The 20,724-nt window shown below is 49.8% G+C and overlaps 2 protein-coding genes across 2 annotated transcripts in view; one reads left to right on the forward strand and one right to left on the reverse strand.

Annotated features, from left to right (window-relative positions):
• Nucleotides 1-14,811, forward strand: part of SAMHD1 (SAM and HD domain containing deoxynucleoside triphosphate triphosphohydrolase 1) — a 28,857-nt gene extending 14,046 nt beyond the window's left edge. The window contains exons 8-16 of the mRNA XM_041398228.1: nt 1,980-2,080; nt 2,179-2,287; nt 2,809-2,900; nt 4,222-4,337; nt 7,268-7,407; nt 10,071-10,160; nt 11,266-11,370; nt 11,687-11,824; nt 12,902-14,811. Coding sequence (XP_041254162.1) covers nt 1,980-2,080; nt 2,179-2,287; nt 2,809-2,900; nt 4,222-4,337; nt 7,268-7,407; nt 10,071-10,160; nt 11,266-11,370; nt 11,687-11,824; nt 12,902-13,024 — 1,014 coding nt within the window. The 3' untranslated portion in view covers nt 13,025-14,811. The remainder of the gene's footprint in view (nt 1-1,979; nt 2,081-2,178; nt 2,288-2,808; nt 2,901-4,221; nt 4,338-7,267; nt 7,408-10,070; nt 10,161-11,265; nt 11,371-11,686; nt 11,825-12,901) is intronic.
• A 2,925-nt stretch (nt 14,812-17,736) lies between these two features.
• TLDC2 (TBC/LysM-associated domain containing 2) lies at nt 17,737-20,724 on the reverse strand. The gene is made up of 6 exons (XM_041398232.1): nt 20,692-20,724; nt 19,739-19,894; nt 19,173-19,325; nt 18,919-19,014; nt 18,251-18,324; nt 17,737-17,872 (listed from the first exon to the last, which is right to left on the reverse strand). The coding sequence occupies exons 1-6, from the start codon at nt 20,722-20,724 to the stop codon at nt 17,737-17,739; spliced, it is 648 nt and encodes a 215-aa protein (XP_041254166.1).

Raw genomic sequence — 20,724 nt, forward strand, 5'->3', positions numbered from 1 at the left:
CCACAATGTCAGTTCTTGAGTCCTGCTGCAGGCTGGAGTCAGGGCAGCTGGGAAGTGGCTGGGCAGAAAAGAGGTGCTGGTTGGTTGACAGTGACTGAAAATGAACCAGATGAGCAAGAGGACAAGGGCACCTGGCCTGTACCAGCCGTAGCAAGGCCAGGAGGACCAGGACAGTGACAGTGCCCCTGTGCTGGGCACTGCTGAGGCCACAACTCAAATTCTGCATTCAGTTTTGGGCCCCTCACTTGAAGAAAGACACTGAAGTGCAATAGAGAAGGGCAGTAGAGCTGGGAAAGGGTCTGAATGTGAGTATGATGAGGAGCAGCTGAGGGATCTAAGGGGGCTTGGCCTGGAGTAAAGGAGGCCTCCTCCAGTCTTGATAACAAAACTGGGCTCTGGCAGTGATGAGGCAGTGAGCAATCCAAGCCTGGCCCAAGTGCTAGAGCCACAAGAGCTTTGATGACAGCAGCGAAATGCTTTGATTTATTGCAGTAGCAAACATAGAGGCAGGGATAAGACTTGAAGAAATGAGTTGCCTCAAGAGGCAAGCAGGAAGGGATGGCAGTTCTTAATCATTGCAATTCTATGAAAGACCTCAGTCCCCTCTCCTCATTTTACACTTTACAGCTTTTGTCATCTCTTCAGGGACGCTCATTCAGTTGCCACCAGAGTAAACAACTGGTAGCAGCTGAAGTCAGTGGGAGATCTGTCAGGACAGTCTGGTCCTAATCAGAATTTATATACAGTCCCAAACAAGTAACCCACAAATGTTCACACTTGCCCATTATTTTCTGCTGCAGGAGTGGGTAGCAATCCCATGGCAAATACAAGGAACTTGGCATGGTGAAATTGAGTCTGAGATGCTATAGGAAGAGGACATCCATTTACAAAATCCACAAGCTGACTTTTATCCCACTGGACTCATTTGCACACAAATCTTGGTGCCTGCCACTAGCATTGATCTTGTGCCAGGTTCTTTCCCCGTGTCTGTTTTGCCTTGTTTGGATTCTGTTCCTGTTTTCCAGCAGGATACCAGGTGGAGGAGTGCCACACGTGATACATGGCAGCACCTTCCCCGTGTTAGGCAGCAGATTGCACTGGCAGGCTGTGCACTGTGGCCTCTGTCATGACATGGACAGTGGGTGTTCAGGCACCAGACATAAACAGTGTCCTGAACATGTCCCAGTAGCAGAGCTCTGTGGTCATGGTATTTTTATCCATGATGTGCTTGCATCCTGCTGCTTGCATGTGTTTCTGTTGCTATTCACATCAGTTTTAGTATTTCTGTAGTGCAGGTAACATTGAAGCCATGTTTGCATGTAATGCTTTCCACTTTCAGAATTTCAAGGCCACTTTATGGCATTTTTTTAGGTGAAGGATCTTTAATATTTCAAGAAAATGTGCACCTTTTATCTTACTATTTTGGCGTTCATTTCCTGTTCACCTTATGGCTGAGTTGTCCCTTGTGAGGCAGGAGTTTAAGTAGCTGAATATTCAAAAACTTTTTCGTAAAACTTCTAAGTGTTTTTAAACTCTGTTCTATGGAGTTGTAGATTGCAGAAGATTGCAGGACAGTGTCATATTTGTGTACTTAATTCCCTGAAAATTAAATCATTCCAAAATTTCCCCTCTTTGCTGGTATGTTGTTTTTTTGGTTTTTCATTTCAAAGAAATGCAGACTTTCTTTTAGTAGAGTAATGGGCAATAAATACTTGTGTTCATGGGTTTTATTCTTCTTGAGATTATGAGAAGACAGCTACTTAGGCCCTCTTCTGGATTTCTAATGCCTGATAGCTTCTGGAAGTTCTTTCCTTGTCTTTGTGTTCTTCACTATCTCAGTGTTGGATGTTTATCACAAGCAAAGTCAAGGTGTATTCCCACTTTAAAAAACCATTTGTCTTTAAAAAACCATTTGACATTGTTGGTACACTTTAATTTCTTGTTGTTTCTGCTGTTTTTCTTCTTGCTTCCCCTGCCAGTGGCCCTACCGTGGTCGACCAAAGGAGAAAAGTTTCCTCTATGAGATTGTAGCTAATAAAAAAAATGGCATTGACGTTGACAAGTGGGATTATTTTGCAAGGTACAAATCTTATATTTTATTATGAATTCCTATTGAGAAAATGCTACTGTATGTACAAAAATGATCATATCATTAAACCCTCTGTGGAATATTTCTAGGGATTGCCATCACCTGGGAATCCCGAATAACTTTGACTACAAGCGATTGCTTATCTTCACTCGGGTCTGTGAAGTGGGAAACCAAAAGCACATCTGCACCCGTGACAAGGTGAGCAGTGTGTGGAGCCCAGGGGCTCAGAGCACCGGGGGGCACACAAGGGAGCTGCACCCCGGGGCTGGGGATCCTGCCCATGCTCCCTTAGCCCAAGAGCAAGAGAAGTATTTGCTGCTCTGAAAGTTTTTCTCAGAAGCTGCTGTTTGGGAGAGGGACAGAGCAAAGCACTATTTGAAAGGATTTGTGGCAGATCCTGTCAGGGGATACTCTACAGACACGTCAGATCTGCGTAATCCTGCTCCAGGTCTGCTGGGCTGGCATTGAATGTGGCTGTGGTGAGGGGCTGCTAAAGGGATGAGGGGTCCTTTTGCTGCCAGGCTGCTTGGGGCACTGCCAGCACTGCTCTCCTGCGGTGCCCTGAGCCAGTTTCAAAATCTGAAAGCTGTGAATAATAATCATCCTGCTTTATGCTGTGAATGGGAGGAGACAACTAGTTTGATTAATTGATTGATTGTTTTAATTTTCCTGGTAAGACAGTGGCAAATATAAATGCTGATGGGGTTTTTTTGATTCAGGAAGTTGGAAATTTGTATGAGATGTTCCACACCCGGAATTGCCTGCATCGGAGAGCATACCAGCATAAGACTGGCAACATCATTGAAATAATGCAAGTATATTTTCCTTTCCTTCCTTTTCAATTTATATTTAAATTCTTGAAACAGTCCGTATCCATTTGGAATATTCAGAAAATCAATAAGGTGTGACAGAGAATAAAAGCTACTTCTGATTCTTTTGAAAAGACTTAGTGCTTAGAGTGTCATAGAGGCTGTGCTTAACAAAGCAAACAACAACAGAAAGAGAGGACAAAAGCATCCTTCCACATTAAATTAAATTAGAGAAGAATTACTAAAGGCCTGAAGAAGCACAGGACCAGGGTGTGCTTAAACCATTTAAACTGCTGACAGCTGAAGTCAAATCCTTATCTGCAAGTTAGAGACCACTTAGCTCAAACTGCCTGGTTACTAGAACAAGGTTACTAACAGAGTCATGAAAGGGCTCATGTAGCTCAGCTGAGGCCTGGCTTTGTGTTTATGTAGTGCAAGATTTGTTCAGGACCAACTCAGCTGGTACCTGCTGTTTTACCTCTGTTGTTGATGTCTATAGAATTTTCCCTATAACATTATTCTTACTTTTCTTGAGAATCAGAAATATTTGTATTCCTAAATATTTTTTCCTTAGGGTCTTGTCTGCTGGGTAACTGTCCGTTGAGTTTGGTAAAAAGGAATGTTAAGGATTACACAGTACAAGAGTGATTTGGATTGCTTTCATTTCAATAAACTTCACCTCCTGATTTAGGGATCCTCTAAAACTCAGACTAAAAATGCTCAGGTTTGACAGTACCTACATATAACAAGTAAAACATATTTTTTAGTTTAGAAAAACTCAGTTCTTGTCTTCCTATAATTATAGCAGCCTTTCGAAAGAGTGTCCAAGCTGGAAATGACATCAAGGTACATGGAAGAATCTCATCTTTAGAGTATAATTTTTTCCCATCTGAAAATACTACATGTTTGTGATGCTTTCCCTTTACAATGTTTTACCCTCTCAGCTAACTCAGGAAGCAAGGAGTCTGCAAAAGGGCTTTGTCATCTCTAAGGAAGGCTTGCTGCAGCTGAGGGACCATGTCACCATTTTGCAGGGTTCTGCAATTGTCTCAGCAGAGCTAAACCCAGTCTAAAGCAGAACAAAATGAATTTTCTCATTCATCTAAAGGTTATATTCTGTTCCGCAACAGTCTTCAGTCAATCTCTGTTGGAATGGGCAGTGACAGCATGGAGACAAGGTGTTTCAGTGCTCACTGTGTGCTGGGGATGGCTTCATCTGTTGTCTTCTGTTTACAACACACTAATTTGCTTAATTTTGCCTGTTGTTCAGTGAGGTGTTTCAAAACTATATTATCCCAAAGCCGTAATTTTTTCTCAAACTAGGATAACAGAAGCCTTTCAAAAAGCAGACAAATATTTTGAAATAAGAGGCTCTGGAGGAAAAGTGTATCGTATTTCTACAGCAATGGAGGACATGGAAGCCTACACTAAACTAACTGGTATGAGGTCTCAGATTTATTTTTTTAAGTAAAAGAGCATGAATACCTGTTAAAATGCTGGTTTTACTGCTTTTGTGCGCAGAAGGTGGGGCAGGCCTGGGCTGTCTAATGCTTGTGCTCTGAAATCTTGCTAGAAGGGAGAGCAAGACCTTCTAATTTAAATGACTTCTGTGTGGAGAGAGAGAGAGAGAAAGAAGCACCAACTTTATATTCCACATATGTTCAGATTCAGCAGTGTTAGAAGGTTCTGCCCGTGCCCTGAGTTTGTTGCACTTGTCACAAGTGGGATGTGAGTGAGCTCTAAGTGGTATTACAGGTGGCTCTATCAGGTGGAGTACTGGATGTGTTTTGTGGTGTGAAGCTATTCCCAAAGCATGTTCCAAATAGCTCTCGTGGGGTCTCAGGTTGCCCTGCTTGCCTCCCTCTCCTGGTCTGTGCTGTGGGGCCCCAGTGTTCCTCTGGCTGTTTTCAGAGCTGCAGTGGGGGCTAGGCAGCTTAGTGCTCTGTGCGTGGCTCTGTGCGTGCAGGTCCTGCTCAGGGCTGCTCCTGACCACTGGCAGCTACAGCTCACCAGAGCTTCCAAGCTGACCCTCCTGAGTTTCCATCACCAAGCCTTAGCTAGCCAACACAGAGACTGAAGAACTTCTGTCTTTGGTCCATGGATGAAGTGACAGGGCCTGAGGGCACTGTTGCAGAGAATCCCGTGCGCCTTAGCCTTTGTCATGCTAAAGGCCTTCTGCTGGCAGTCCTTGGTATGCCACAGCCACCTGCAGTCTGCTTCGGTGCGGAGTCCCCTCTGTCATTGTGTGTTCTGCTCAGGGCAGGACAAAGGTGGCTGGTTTGAGGGGCAGTAGTTGTTGGGGAACATGAGCTGCATTGCTGAGCAGTGCAAGGCTGGGCAGAAAGGAGAGAACAGGGCTGAAGTTGTTCCTGGGCCTGTTCCTGCGGGACGGCTGGCCTGGCGGGTCCTGCTGGAACTGCCTGGTACCTGGTGAGGAGCTCAGGGCAGGGACAGCAGGGCTGTGCCCAGCCTCTCACAGTCTGCCTCGGCAAGGAGCTGCTTGCTGGGACCATCTGTTCAGCAAGGAGGGCTGAACAGCAAGGGTGAGTGATGTGGGGAATGTTCCAGCATGTACAATGGAACATGAAGGACGAGTATGGCCTCCTCTTAAACCTCCTTTCTGCCTCTGGTGCTGTGGAGGGTAAGATTTTTCCTTTTTTTCTTTTTGCTCAGGGAACTTTCTTCCATTTGTTGCCTGCGAGATGGGAATGAACAATACTTAAGAGAGAGAAAAGATGTAGCCAAGGAGGAGGGGGAAGGGTGCAGTTTGCTCCCATTCTCTTGGGAAGGGCAGAGATAGCGGGAGATTTTGGCTGAGGGGCTGGGCTCAGCTCTGCTCACTCTCGCCCTCGGGATCAGAGCGGGGATGGGCAGGCTGCTGCTGTGGGAGGATTTGCTGCCACCGCCCAGTTCTGTCCTGCGCTGCTTTCTGCTTACCGGGGGTGAGCTTCTGCTCATGAGAGCAGCTGCTGAGCTGGGACCTTTCCAACACCCAGCCTCAGTGGGACGGGGACCCGGCCCCCTCCCCATTCCCGGGAGAAGGCGGCCCTGGGGCTCTGCGGCTGCTCCTCGCTGTGCCGGGGCTGCCGTTTGTCTGCCGTGTTATACACACACACGCTGGCAAGGAACTGCTATTCCTTTTCCCATATCTTTGTCTGAAAGCCCTGGAATTTCAAAGTGATAATAATTTGAAGGGAAGGGGTTCATATTCGCCATTTCAAGGGAGGTTCCCATCTTCTCTGGCAGACACCTGTCCTTTAATCCAGGACAAGTGCTTGCAACCTGGACACTCCAAAGTTATTTCAGCAGTCCCTGGTGAGTGATGTTTCTGTGAAATTGTCCAGTTATGGACCTCGACAAATTATGAGCCTCTGGGAGGTTCTGCAGCAGGAGGTCCCCTAGTTTTCTTCCATGGTGGGTGAAGAGCCACCATGGGTTGCCTCCTGATTTGGCAGCAAATCCTAGTTCTAGTAAAGGCTGAGACAGCAAAGCATTCCTTGTCACTGCTGCTTTTGCACAGGGAAGATGTTCGTGGGCTTCGTATTTGCCCTGCATTACCTATTCTTTGTCTCAAGAGACCTGGTCTGTGGCTCTTCATGGAGGAGTTGCTGGCTTTGGTTGTGCTTGTCCATTAAACCAGTTGAATGTGTTTTGGTACATAGCTCAGAGATTGTTCTGGACCCCGTTGGAAGCTCCTCAGGCCAGTTGCAGCTCCGGGTGGGCTCTTGCAAGGCTGTGCTTGCAGCATGTGTCGAAGCTGCCCAGGTGTTCCTGGCCAGGGAATGCAGTCGTGGGGTGCAGATCAGGCCAGCAGCATCCTGGCAACAGCAGTCTCTAGGACAGCCAAAAATAACCCTTCGGTTCTGAAGCCACATCAAAAGAAACCTGTCTTGCTCCAGCTGATGGTGGGAATCTTGCTGCATGTGTCACTGTCGTGTGGAGTCAGGAGGGAGGATTTTGATGCTGGCATCCAAAGTCTGAGAAAACCTGAAAGATTAATGGCCATTCTTTATTTTTTTACAAGACAGAGTCTTTACCCATGTCCTGAGCTAGTTAGTGGTGGAGTTCAGGATAGTGTGATAAACAAGACTGGCTAAATAAGAGGAGAAAGTAACTTCTAGTGAAATAACAAAGTATATTGCCAAGGTGAGAATTGAGATAGTTTTTCTGCCAACAACCATTGTGAATCTGATGATAATTAAGATAATATTGTGACTTCTCATTGTCAGACTTAGTTCTGTCACTCCCTGAAAGCGACTTTCCTGAGCCAGCAGTTTTTCTGGTTGCTTTAACCTTTAGCCCTGTTTGTTCGTTTTACTGTGACACTGGATTGTGACATACATAACAAAAATCAATGGAACTTTGGCAGACTGTGTCTACCTGGAAATTCTGCACTCAAGTCACCCAGAGCTGGAGGAGGCACGAGAAATTTTGCGTAAAATAGAACGACGTGAATTATACAAGTTTTTAGGAGAGACTCGACCTGAATCAAAGAAGGAAATTATAAAGGTAATGTCCCTTAGCAGAACGTTCTGAATTCTGTCCCCATAAAAATGTTCTTGAAGTTGCTGAACATCCATTTATCTCTGTGTGGGCTTTGTTTAGTTTGAGGATTTGGGGATTTTTTTGTTATTTGGTATTCAAAAATAGAGTTAGAAGTTTTCCGCCCATCTTTAAGTAGCTGAGCCATGAAACATTTAAGAAACTGGGGAAAGTTGTATCTACAGACAGTCAAAGAATGCCAACAGGTGAAAATTCAGAAGCTGAATTATTGCAGAAATATTTTAATGAAAAGCTTTTCTGAAAAATACAGAATTTTATAGAAGATTCTTACAGTCCAGTGATTGAAAAGGTTATTATATCATTTGATGTTCATGAAAAATTTCAAGACAATAAGGAACACGTTTGCTTTGAATCACAATTTGTGTGCTTTGCTTTGAGAATAAATGTCAAACTGAATAATAGCTGCTGAATTTCTTGGTGTTAAATTCTGTACGAAGCATGAGAATGCATGTACATTTTCCAGTCTTTTACATGAGTGCTTTTTAAAGCAGACAGTTTAATTCCTGTTGTCTGATTTCAAAATAATGATATATTAGAGCTCACTTCAGCTGGCTCAACTCTTTTAATGTGCTGTACTGTGTTGTCAGGTCATCAGTTACTTATCCCCAAATTTCATCCATACTGGTGAAAATTTTCTATTCCTGATTTCCAGAAGTGGATGTCTGCATCTAGAAAGCATTCATAAAAATAATTCAGCTCTTTTAAAGAATAAGGTTAGAGAAGGACTGCTAGATGTAGCTGTTCATGTTTTTGTTTGAAGAGGAGATTTGCTTGTGTTCTTTGTTTAAGAAAAAGTAGTGTTAAGAGATTCTGTATTACAAAAGCAGGAGGAAATAGGTGAAAACAAGCATGAAATGGTTGTATATGGATTGTCAAGTTCCTGCCCTTCTGAGGAGAAGGTTGGGTAGGTGGCCCAACAAATCAGGAGACAGGTGTGAGAGCAAATGTTATGAGTTCCACCTTTAAACAGCTCCTTTTAGAAGCTTGATTAATGAAAGGAAAACTGTCACTTTGGAAGTCCAGCCAGACTGAATCTTGGGGTATCCAGGGTGTTGTTTTGAAGGGAGACTGGATCACTGCCAGTGCTGTAATTCTATCCAGCCAGTGCTTTGCAGCTCGGGGTGCAGAGCTGAGGCTGGAGGGAGGTTGGTTCCCCCTGTGGTGCCTGTGTCAGAGGCTCAGCCTCCTCTCAGCGCTGCAGGGGAGCTGCACAGGACAGAGCTGTGTCTGCTCTGCTCCTTCACACACCACAAGGTTGTGTTTAGAACCACAGAATGGTTTGGGTTAGAAAGGACATTTAAAGGCCATCCAGTCCATCCTCCTGCCATGGACAGGGACAACTTCCACTAGACCAGGTAGCTCCAGCCCTGTGTGTTTCTGTGATTCTCAAGCTGGCCAGAGCCAGGGGAAAATCCCAAAGAGCTTGAGAGTTCTCAAATTCAGGTTGAGTTTCCAGTTAATGCAAACCAGAAAGGTAATTTCAAAACAATGCAAGCAAAGTTAGGCAATATGTTAACACATACATTCTGATACAAAGTAGAAATAATTACAAACAAGCTGCCTCAAGACTGTTCCCTCCTGGCAAAGTTTTCCTCTGGGCTTGCTCTCAGTCTAAATAAACCTTTCCTTGGTTTCTAGAGTCACTGCAAGCCACACATGTGCCCCAGCTTGGCAGTGGGTGTGATTTTCTCTCGTCAGTCTCTTCATCTCAACAATGAACAAATCAACAGGGGGAAAAAAAAAACCAAACCAAAAACCAACCCAACTGCTCCTCGCGGAATTCCTTCCCTCCGGGACAGTCTCCAGACTGTTCTGGGCTGCACTCCCATGAGTCTCAGTTGCTCCCAGGAAATCTTGCTGCTTCAAATTTTGCATCTTCCCCAGAACACAGCAGCCCTGAAAAAGGCCACAGCCTTTGAATGAGGACTCACACATTTCAGTGGACAGCTGTTCTCCATCTAACCGTGCTCCTCTGCTTTGCGTTAGCCCAATGTCAGCAGGGAATATTCCCTTGGGGCCAAAACCAAGCAAAAGTCCTTTGTGGAGTACTTTAGCAGAGTACTTTCTGTAGGATTTTTTTGTTTTGTGGTTGTCTGTCTCTTGTGGTTTTTTATATGTTTTACTGCATAGATATAAAAGCTTTATTAGAGGGTAAGATCCTGCAGCCCATCATTAAAAAAGTTCAGTGAAAATGTCTAGTATTCAGCTTTGGGGAACTTAATTGTAACACATTTGTATTGGTAAAACAGTTGATTGAAGGTAGTTATTTTCTACTTTCATGCTTCAGCATTCTTGATGGTGCACTCCTGCTCTCTGCCTGTCCCATCATCAGGTGTAAAGCTCCTCCTTCACAGACTGGCAGATTTTGGGTCTACTCTCATTTGCATAAGTTTGGTTTCTTTCTAAAAACTGGGTTTTGTACTAATGGCTGTGGTGTACAGTAATTCAAACAACCAGATTGTTGCAAGAGTCTTGTCAAACTGTGAAGAATGTAAAGCTTTAGTTTAAAAACATATTGTGTCACATGTTGTGCTGCCTTAACCTAGACCTGAGAGCGCATAATGGTAATTTGAGTTACTGAGTTAATCCTTTGGTTTGGTTTCTTTCAGAGCAACAGCCTGGCAGAAAGCATTGCTAATTCCAAGCCAGAGAAGGACCCTCCAGATGTGGAGCTAAAGGCTGAGAATTTCATAGTTGATGTAAACACCTCTCAGAGCGGGTTCAAGTAAAAACTTCTCGATCACAGAGGGCCTTGTATACCCTGGAGAAAGAACAGACCCACAGGGTGTCTGTAGCTGCAGGCCTGCTTCAGTTTGAGGGTCTGAGGGCAATGAGTTTCCCATGGGAGGTTTGCTGTGGTGGGAGGGTGTGGAGCCTCACTGGGCTGTCACCTGTACACTGCTCCTGGTGACAAATGGGCTCTCTTGTCACTGTCCTCAGTCCAACAAGGAGCAGTGGAGAAACCTGTGGGGTTTGATACATGGGTGTCAATGGCAGCAGCCTGGGGACCACTGGGTGGGTCAGGAAGGCAGGAAACCTCTGGGGCCAGTGGGAAGAAAAGAGGCAAAGTGACCTGCAGGCTCCAGGTGTTGCACTCCTGATGCCTGGCAGGCACAAAGCACCTGCTGCCACGGCTCAGTCTCAGCCAGCAGTGGTGGGAGGGAGGGAGCCTGAGGCAGGGGGGGGAGCTGGGCAGTCTGCAGGCATCACACACTTCATCCCTGTTCTCAGTTTGTTCTGGGAAGAGCGAGTGGCTTTCCAAGAGCGCCTCATGAGCTGCTCCTGCAGCACCCTTGCACTGAAGGTTCACTTCATTGGGCCAGACTGTAGCAATTCACTGGGCTTTAAAGAATTTGCCTGGGCTTTTCCTGTCCCACAAACTGAAATCATGGGGAAGTGGGTCCCTGCTGAGCACGGAAATGTTCTGATATAAATTATGTCTAAACCTCATGTTTATGATTGTAATCTCTGCTGCAGCCTCTGTAGGCTGTGTGTTTTGGGGAGGCCCAGGCTGGCAAGGGACCGGTCCACTTCCAGTGTTGGAAACTGGAATGTTTCAGAGCACAACTGGGAGCTGGTCACTGTAAATGTGAATATCCACATGGCAGCATCAGAGCAAGAGGTCGTGGAAGAAAAGATGCAAAATGCAAATACCAGATTGGTTTTTTAAGTAATAATTTGTTAATTACTGCTTCATTTGATGACTAATTTTCAGGAGTGGAGTGTGTGTGGCCTTTTGTATTTATTGTGAGAAAACTAAAGACAAACATTAACAAATGCCATTTTCTGTGTTTTACCTTCAAGGTTATCAGCATGGATTATGGAATGAAGGAACAGAATCCAATTGATAAGGTTCACTTCTATTGCAAGGCTGATCCTTCCAAGGCAGTCAAAATCAGTAAAGAACAGGTAGGTTTTTACTTTCCTTCTGAAAAGCATTTTCACCATCTGTGATGGAAGTGATCACAGTCCTGTGTGGTTGTTCTTTCAGGATTTGTGGAGAGGTGGTGGGATCCTTGGCCTTGCAGATCTTCAGTATGTGTTGTACTGTGACAATCTGGAACCCTGACAGCCTTTGCATATGAACAGTATTTAATTGGAATACACCAGGAGCTGGGATATCACAACTGCTTTGGATAAAACTCATGGATTGTAGTGGAGCTTCTTACTGCTTTCCTTCTGTATGCCAAGAAATACTAACGATTTTTTCTGTTTTATTTCAAAGGTTTCAAAGCTTTTACCCAAAATATTTATGGAGCAGGTTGTCCGGGTTTATTACAAAAGTCAGGATCCACATATTATTTCAGCTGCAAAACAGTACTTTGTTCAGTGGTGCATGCAGAATGATTTCACCAAACCACAGGTAACAAATTCACTCATTAATTTCTTGTTTAGAGCTCATAAGCTTGCTTTTTCATTAACAAGTTGGACATTCGGGCCTTGCCTTTGTGGCAGAGGCTCCTACTCACTCACCTGACCCCTGGTTTTATCACATCTCCCATCTGGGGGTGCTTTGGTTTCACTGAAGTAGTGCTGGAGACACCTAAAAGTGCCACAGGATCATAGAATCACGGAATGGTTTGGGTTGGAAGGGGACCTTGAAGATCACCTTGTTCCAAACCCCTGCCATGGCAGAGACACTTTCCACTAGACCAGGCAGGGAAAGACCTGCATCCTCAAGCATGAGAGGCCCCCCAGAAGAGGAGTGTTCCTAGGTGGGGTGCAGGCATGGAAAACTGGGTAAGGCCCATTCTTAAGGTCATTCTTCTGGCCTCTGTCTTTTAGGTCAGGTAATTTTAGAAGGGCTTTTTACAACTGGATCAAGCAACAACTCTCCCTGGTTGTAGAGTCTGGTTGTGTCCTCTAAGCACATTGTTCAGGTTCAGACACATCCACCCTGCAGAGCACAGCAACATGCATCTCACCAGCCAGTTTCTGATCTTAGGCAGCTGGTGGTGTGTGTTGGCAGTGCCTGAGCACAGATTACCATCTGTGTGTGGCTGCCTGAGCCCCATGCCTCAGCTGCTGCATGACCTTGCTTGGTTCAGACAGTGCAAGGCACATCCCTGCACCGAGGGCAGGTTGGCTGCAGCAGTGCTAATGAGGTGCTGTGCTGAGGTCACAGGAAACACTCTGATGATTCTGTTGGTAGACCAGTGGCCAGGATACAGCCAGTTGACCTTCCAGATTTTCTGGTAATAATTTAGGAAGAGCTGGACTGCCCATGGTGATGCCTTCTCAGCAGGGCACTTTTGTCTCCCCACCACTCACTGCAGCAGTTTCCACCTCTGGGATGCACAGTCACCAGTGTTTATTGATTTACAAAGATTCTGGGACCTTGCATTGATTTTTTCCAGTTCAGCCTGAGGGTGAGCTGCTTTTCCTCAGCTTTAGAATGGAAAGGAAAAGTGAATTAATGTTTCCTGTATTTTAATACTAGGATGGTGATGTTGTTGCTCCTCATCTAACTCCAATGAAGGAAACCTGGAATAACATGACAGATGATGAACACAGGAGAGCCTCAGAACCCAGCTGCAAACAAAGGCTTTCTTTTGATAAGTAGCAGGTTTCTTTTTGGTGCTATTCAGTCTTCTTCCTCAGAAAATGAGTGAATTTGAGCATCAACTTTTCTAAAAGCTGGTTGGATGGACTGGAATAATTCACAGAGCAATTCAGAATGCATTTTGCAATACAGAATGTTTTAATGTAGATAGCTAATCCAGATGGACTTCTAAAAAAAAATTATTACAACAGAGTAAACTCAGTTCTCATTATTTTTTAAATGTATTGGCACTGTGTAGCAGGAGTAACTTTAAAAATTGCAATTCATTGTTATTACAAGATTTTACTACTCTGTCTAGTCCTGATCCCTTCCTTAACTGTGCTATTATATGACTTAGCAGAAAAAAACCCAACCCAGGTTTGATGGGGTTTTTGGTGGTTTCCTTAGTGTCTGAGAAAGAGAGGGATAAGTATGCTTCTGAAAATACAGTGAGGAAAAGAAGAAATTACCAAGGGTGGCATCTTCAAAATCAGCAAAATTAATTTCATGAAAAAAAAGGAAGGGAGAGGGGAATCTCTTGATAATCAAAGGTTATATTTCTGGTATTCAAAAAGCTGGTGCAGGCCTCTTGCTACAAGTGACCACAATTTTTATTGAAGTAACAATGCATTGCAGTGCCATGCAGCCTTTTATTGTTTTATTGTGTATTTTTGATACATGGAATGTTATTTTTTTTATTGTCTGTCCTGCAAAGACTGCTCAAAAGGCCAGTGGTGTGAGTGGTTGCAGGAAGGCTGAGCTGCCCAGGTTTCTGCAGGGCTCAGGTGTGCAGAGAGGGCAGTGCCAGCAGGGGTCTGCCCTGCTCTGCCCATCCTGCACCAAGTGCACCTTGGTGCTGCTTTACACTGCACTGAGCAGACAGGCTCATCAGGAATCCCTCCATTCTTGTATCCATGCCCTGTTCTCCTGGATCTCTTGGCTGTCCCTGTATCATTTTTCTGTCTCTCGTAGATCTGTGAGGGTTCTTACAGTTTTCCTGTACTGGCAGTACTGGTGTGAATGTTCTGAATGTCTATGCTGCTGGACAAGTGAAGACCATTTTCCTCTCATCTTTTACTCAGGTCTAAGAGGAAGGCTGCTTTCATTAAATAAAACCTCAAAGCTTGAAAAAGTCTGACCACAAAACTAAAAACACAAAGTAAAAGGTTCAGTAATGCTCAGGAATTGGAGCAATCTGTGACCTATATATCTGGAAAGGAGAGAGAGGTGTTGAACATCTGGCTCAGGCAGTCAGGTGTGGGTGGCCAGGGTAGGTCCTGAAAAATAACCCAGTGGGAAAGTGCTGTGAGAGAACTCCACAAGCCCTGTAATATCTCCTTTGCCCTTTTTATCCCGGGAACTGGTGCTGTTAGAGGGAGGGGAAATGAATAGCCATAATACTTGTGCTGCTTATGTGTCTGTGCTCATGTGTCTGAAGGTGTCACCCCTGGTGCTCCTGTCTAACAGTATTTCAGACCTGCAGATGAACCAGTTTGCTTAGAAGGGCTTGTGACCTCTTTAAAAGCTTTTTAAAAATTTACTATTCCTCAAGAAACAATATCTCAGAGTGAAGGCATTTATCTTCCTTGTCTGCATAAGATCAAGTATCATTTTGATATAATTTTGTTCTTGTTGATTTGGTTTGTTTTTAATTTGTTACTAACTGTGCACTTTATACTTGGGAAAGATCTTTTGTTTATGTTAAACCAAAAGTGTATACTTAAGTTCTGAGAGCATTTCTTTTCTAAACATGTTCATCTGAGCCTCTCTAAAGAATAAATTTATAAACTACGATTTACTATTCTTTTCAAGAATTGCAGTGTGTGGACTTTATTAAAAACAGTCTTGCTGTGCCATTCCAAGCAGCCAAGGTGTTCCCAGCTGCTGTCTGTGGGAGAGCTTCCCTCTGAAGAGGTGCTTGGTTCGTATCTTCTCGTGGGCAGTGGGGCCCGGGCTCGGGGAGGTCCCAGCCCTGCTCGTGCTCAGTGCAGCCACGTGGCCCTGCCAGGGAAGGTGAAGCCATGCCTGACCAACCTGGTCACCCTCTGTGCTGTGACTGTGCCGGGGCTGAGGGGGCAGCAGTGATGGTGTCAGCCTCAGTGACAGGGTTTGGGTGAGCAGGCAGGGCTGCACCAAAGCCTGGCTGGAGGACTGGATTCAGAGTGTGGGTTATCCATGACACAAGTCTTGTGCTAGGGGTGGTGCTGCCTCCAGTTCCAGAGGCCCTTACTGGTGGACAGGATCCACCCTCAGCACATTTGCACATGGGGAGACATGGCTGGTACTCCAGAGGGATGTGCTGGGATCCAGAGGGTTCTTACCAGGCTGCAGAAAGGGTCTGACAGGAACCTTCTGAAGATCACCAAGAGAAGTGCAATGCCTGCATCTGGGAAGGGTAATTTCCTTCTCCAGGATGTGTTGAGGCCACCCACCCATGAGGAAGTGTAGAGGAAAGGATCCAGGAGTTCACCATGAGCCAAAATATGTGCAACAACTCTTTCAGCCAAGTGTTCCAGCGGTGCCCTGGTGTTGTCAGCAGGTGCAGAACCCTTTCCCTCTGCTCCACACCAGAGAGGCCGGCCCTGGAGTGCTGGGCCCAGAGCTGGGCTGCCCAGTACAGGAGTCAGGGACAGAGTGGACAGAGTCCAGCACAGGGCCATGAAGGCGATGCAGGGACTGGAGCATCTCTGCCATGAGGAGAGGCTGAGAGAGCTGGCACTGCCCAGCCTGGAGCAGAGCAGGCTCAGGGCATCTCATCCCTGGGGATAAAAACCCAGGGAGAGGCTGCAGAGGAGACAGGGCCAGGGACAGCTCCAGGGGGCTCGGGCACAAAGTGACACACAGGAGGGGCCCTCCGAGCTCAGGAGACACTTCTGCACTGGGAGGGTGGCCGAGCACTGGTGCAGGTGCCCCGGGAGGTGGGGGAGTCTCCATCCCTGGAGAGACTCAAAGGCCACCTGGACACATCCTGGGCAGCCGGCTCTGGGTGGCCCTGATGGAGCAGGGGCTGGGCAAGGTGACCTCCAGAGGTGCCTCCAGCCTCCCCCAGCTGTAGATCCTACCCCAGTGCTACTGGCAGAAGTGTGAAATGGGCCTGAAGGCAGGGGCTCTGTGTCAGCAAGAGGTGAGGCAGTGCTGGGATTAGGAAAAGGTCCTGGTGAACACAAGGGTGAGGTCCCCAGGGGGATGGTGCTGTTCAGCCACTTTCAACAGGAAGCATTGGGTAGCACCAAGGCACAGGGGCTGGGTGCCCTGAAGGGCTGCAGGGGGCTCCAGGCATGTGTCACTGGGGGTCTGGGACAGTGGAGGGGGTCGGTGGCATTCTGCAGGTGGAGGAGGGAGATATGAAAGGGTAGAGAAAAGGGGTATGAGAGGGTTGTGTTGAAAATAGGGCTGGTCAGTGTAGTGTCTGCCTGAGCCCTGCACCTCCTGTGTGTCCTTGTAAATCCATTTGCACCTATTTCTCTGTGAATCTCCCAGCCTGTGTGGATGTGTGCTGCAAGGGGTAAGTGCCAGCTGCTGGAGAGACAGCACAGGTTGGCCATGGGAGATAGAATCAGCAGGGAAACGATTGGTGAGGTTCAGCACAAGGTACTCAAGGCCTGGGAGGGTAGGTGGGTGTAAAGCACTGCAGGCTGGGGCTCCATGGGATGCAGGCCTCACAAAATTGCAGATCTGGGGACAGGAGCTGACATAAGGTGAGGTCCTGGGGTGACACTTCAGCTGGATGTCCAGCTGTGCTGCCACGATAAATACATCAAATGTGTTCAAACCTGACAGGCCCTTGCCCTCCAATGGATCCCCACGAACCACCCCTGCCTGGAATTCCCCTGTAGGGATGGTTCTGCTGCTGGGACAGGGGTGGTGGACGAGGAGAAGGAGAGCTGGTTCAGCCTCCAGGAATGAGGCTAGACCCTGTCAGCCAGGCAAGAGGCAACAGGTTGTAGAGCTCTGGATGGGAAGGGCTCTTGTCATCCCCTCCTAGTTCTCACAGGGTGACAGACAAAGGGTGTGGACTGTGCCAGAGGGGGGATGGGTCCCTGAAGCAGTGCCCCAGGCTGACCCCCCACTCTTGCTGTGGCCACACAACCCAGGTTGGGACAAGACGTGGCTGTCACAGCTTCTGGCCTGCTCCCCACCACGGGTCCTGCACACCTTCACAGAGCCATTCAACGGGCAAAGGTGAGGCCAGGAGAAGTTTATTGAGGAATGGTGACTGTGCTGTCTCCAGCACTGCCAGAGCCAGCCCCGGGGGCAGAGGCTGCCTGGGCTTGCTCAGTCCTAAAATGTCACTGCTCTTGAAGCTTCCTTCTCCGTGGGGCCCTGCTGTGCCCAGCTCTGCCACGTGCCCTCCTCCTGGGGCAGCTCTGCCTCATCCCAGCCAGGTGGTTTGGGGTTGGCCTTGGGGTTAGGGTTGGGGCTAGGAGTAGTTAGGTTCAGGGTTAGTTGTGCTCTGCCATTGTGAGCCCATGCACACTCTGGACTCTGCAGCCACATGGCAGCAGCAGTGCAAGCCTGAGATCCCACTGCTGTTTTTTCCAATCACACTGCCCCCACCGGCTGTTCTTTCCCCATGAAATCGGGATATTATTGGGAACAGGTGAAAGGAGGAGGAGGTGAGGCTGGTAGCATCCCACAGGCTCTGCGGGTGCTGCCAGGGAACAGCTGTGCTTGAGACATCAGTCCAAAGAATCCTCTCTCCAGCACCTTTTCCTTGGGTGTTTTTGTTGGGGTCAGGCCAGACCCCACATTTCCAGATCCTGGATGCAGAACTCCTCCCGGTGTGAGAGGGTCTCGTTGTCGAAAGTCTCGCAGGGGTGGCTGCCCCCGTGGTGCAGGTCCCCATCCAGCCACAGCCCAAACCTTCCGCTGCGAATGTGCCAAGAGCACGGTCAGCTGCGACCTGCCTCCTTCATGGCTGGAGACCTCCCACGCCACCTCCCGTCCTCGCTCTGTTCCCCAAAACGGACATGAGACGGGACAAGCAGCTGGCCCGGGTCTGGCACCGCGCCTGCAGGCAGGGAGCGGGCAGGGAGCGGGCTGGGAGCCGGCAGCCCTTCCAGCAGGCAGCAGGGTTAGGGAATGAAAAGCCCAGTGCTGCTGGGCAGCCGATGCCAGTGTTTTGGGGCTCAAACCATCACCACTTGGACCCAGCTCCGTAGGGCAGCCTGGCTTCCTGTGGTGGCTCTGACGGCCATCGGGGCTGGTGGCCGCCTGAGCCGCGGAAGTTGCCGGTGCAGTTCCTACCTGCCCCCACCGACCATCAGCAGATTCACATCCCCTTTCAGGAAGAAGTCGTTCTTGCCCGTCCACCTGAACACCTGCATGGGGACAGCACACAGAGGGGACCGCGGGCTGGGGCAGTGTCCCTATCCTCATTCCTGTCCCTGTCCTGCGAGGACCAGCTGGGGGCTGCTGAGCCAAGCTGGCTCTGCTCGGGCACCTCCGTGTTCCACGTCTCCAGGAGACCTGGCCGAGCCTGTGGCTCGGATCCATCCCCGCCAACAGGTCTGTGGGCCTTGCCAGGGCACAACTAACGCCCCATCACAGGCACAGCCCCGCAGCGGTGTCAGACACGGCCGCCTCCACATTCTGCCAGCCTAGAGCTGGGCCGCGACCGCCCTGCCCCGTGGAGGGAACCCGGTGACACTCAGCTGGGCAGGGTCCCCTTCCCTGAGCTTCCCTCCTGTGATTGATACACAGCGCCTGTGATTCGCCTTCTCCCCGCGGCCCTGGACAAACCTGGGGGCTGCTGCCAGCAGGGTCCCCCGGCTGCTGTCCCCACGTCTGGCCAAGCGCAGCCCCGTCACCCCAGATCCACCCAGCACCGCGGGGACCCCCAGGCATGGCCCGGCACTCGGGACACGGCCAGCCCCGCCCCGGGGTGCCCCACGGCTGGCAGCCTGCAGCCGCACCTTCAGCTGGGGGCAGAAGGAGAAGAGGAAGGTCTCCCCCGTGCCGTAGAAGCCGCTGCTGCTGCGAATGGCACTGGCGGAGAAGGCACCGAAAGCCTGGGGAAGCAGAAAGGGGAGAGTCACGGAGCTGCGTTCAGAGGGGCTCCCAGCGCCGGGACGCGTCTCCGTCCTGCCAAGCGAGCGAGGAGGTGCCCGAGCTCCGTGCGACACGGGCCCCAACTCCCGCGGGCTGGGGAGGGAGGGCACGGCCGTACCTGCGCCTCCGTGTCCCTGATGAGCAGCAGGGCCGGGGAGTCCGGCCGGGCCCCGCTCCGGTACAGCGTCCGCAGGCTGAAGCCGTCCCGCCCGGTGGAGTAGAGCAGGTGCCAGGGCTGCTGCGTGAGCCGCGGGGGTAGCTGGGGGCTCAGCTGGGGCACAGTGGCCTCAGTCGGTGCTGACCGGCTGAGCATCCTCCCCTACCCGGCACAAACCTGAGATCTCATTGAGAGTCCTCCCGAGAGGAGGACCACAGGTCATCCACACATCATCCCTCCAGGCAGCCTCCCAAGATACACACCTGAGCATCCTTCCGAGAGATTCTTCCAAACACCCTCCCCTTCAATACGTTCCCAAAGCGTCCTCACCCTGCAAACCCTTCTGAGTTGGCTCCCCAAGCATCCTTCCCCCCAAGAGGTGACAGAGGTGACCTTCCCCAGGCAGAGGAGAATGCCACCCCTCTGGCCTCACAGTGGACCGTTCCTGGTAGGACAGTGGTCACGGCTGTGGGTACGGGGCAGGCGAGCGGGAGGGTGGGGTCCCTGTGCAGGCGGGGGTGCCTCACCTCCTCGATCTCCCTGTCCCGCAGGATGCTGCTGGGTGTGCTCAGCACCAGCCTGCACGGTTCCTGCTCGGCTGCTGCCGGGGCTCCCTCCCAGCCCCGCTGCCCCTCTCCAGCTGGCTCCTCGCATCCCATGGGCAGCTCCTCGTCCTGGTCGGGCTGGGGGCAGCAGGAGATGAGCATCCCTGCGGGCCTGAGGGAGCAGCAGCTCCCGAACCCGCCCAGCGTGGGGCGCCTCCCATCCTCTGTCCAGGGGCTGGGAGAAGGGGCCCCAAGTCCACGGGAATGGGCACCAGGCTGAGCCTACAGCCCAGCTCCCGGCTGCGTGCTGGTCCCGACAGCCCAGGCGCCGTGCCGTGCCGTGCCGTGCCTTGGCACCCCGCCAGGCCGTGCCACCGCTGCAGACGGAATTTCAAGGGTGTATGGCCACCCAAGGGGAAGGAAGCGGTGGAGGAGGAGGAGGAAGAGAAGGCAGGGAAGGCTTCTACAGCTGCAGCCCCAGTAGAAGGGGTGAAGCCTTGCCTTTTCCCTCTTTGCTCACGGCCAGGCTGACCCCGCAGCGCGGAAGGGGTCGGGGATGTGCCGCGGTCCCGGTGGCCGCTAGTGACAAGCGTCTCAGCCAGCCACGCGTTCAGGACGGCTGTGGGTGCAGCCCGTGCCCAAGGGCGGGTGGGCAGCAATTCCCCGCCCAGCATCCTGAGGGGGCAAGAGGGATGAGCGAGTGCGGCCCCGGGGCGCAGATCTGCCCCCGGCCTGTCCGGATCCTCGGGAGGCAGCGGGCTGCAGGGGCAGGTCCCGCGTGTGCCCATCACCCCCCGCACCCCCCAGCCCCTCCTTCTTCCCGGGGCAGCCCCCTCTGCCTGTCCAGCCCCGTATCCAGCCTGGTGGGTGCTTCCCAGCGCTGCCCCGGAGCTCACTGCCCACTGCCGTGCGGGACCCTCCCACGATGGACCTACCAGGAGCTGGTAGCCGCATCGGAGCCCCCTCAT

Source organism: Onychostruthus taczanowskii, unplaced genomic scaffold (assembly GCF_017590055.1).
Source record: "Onychostruthus taczanowskii isolate IOZ18803 unplaced genomic scaffold, ASM1759005v1 scaffold142, whole genome shotgun sequence".
Taxonomy (NCBI): Eukaryota; Metazoa; Chordata; class Aves; order Passeriformes; family Passeridae; genus Onychostruthus; species Onychostruthus taczanowskii.

Bases quoted from the DNA above. Each gene is read 5' to 3' on its own strand.
- TLDC2 (XM_041398232.1), bottom strand. From the start codon at position 20,724: ATGAGGGGGCTCCGATGCGGCTACCAGCTCCTG. The intron at 19,895-20,691 runs GTAGGTCCATCG...TGCTGCCCCCAG, and splicing joins GATGCGGCTACCAGCTCCTG to CCCGACCAGGACGAGGAGCT. The intron at 19,326-19,738 runs GTGAGGCACCCC...ACTGTGCCCCAG, and splicing joins GGGACAGGGAGATCGAGGAG to CTGAGCCCCCAGCTACCCCC.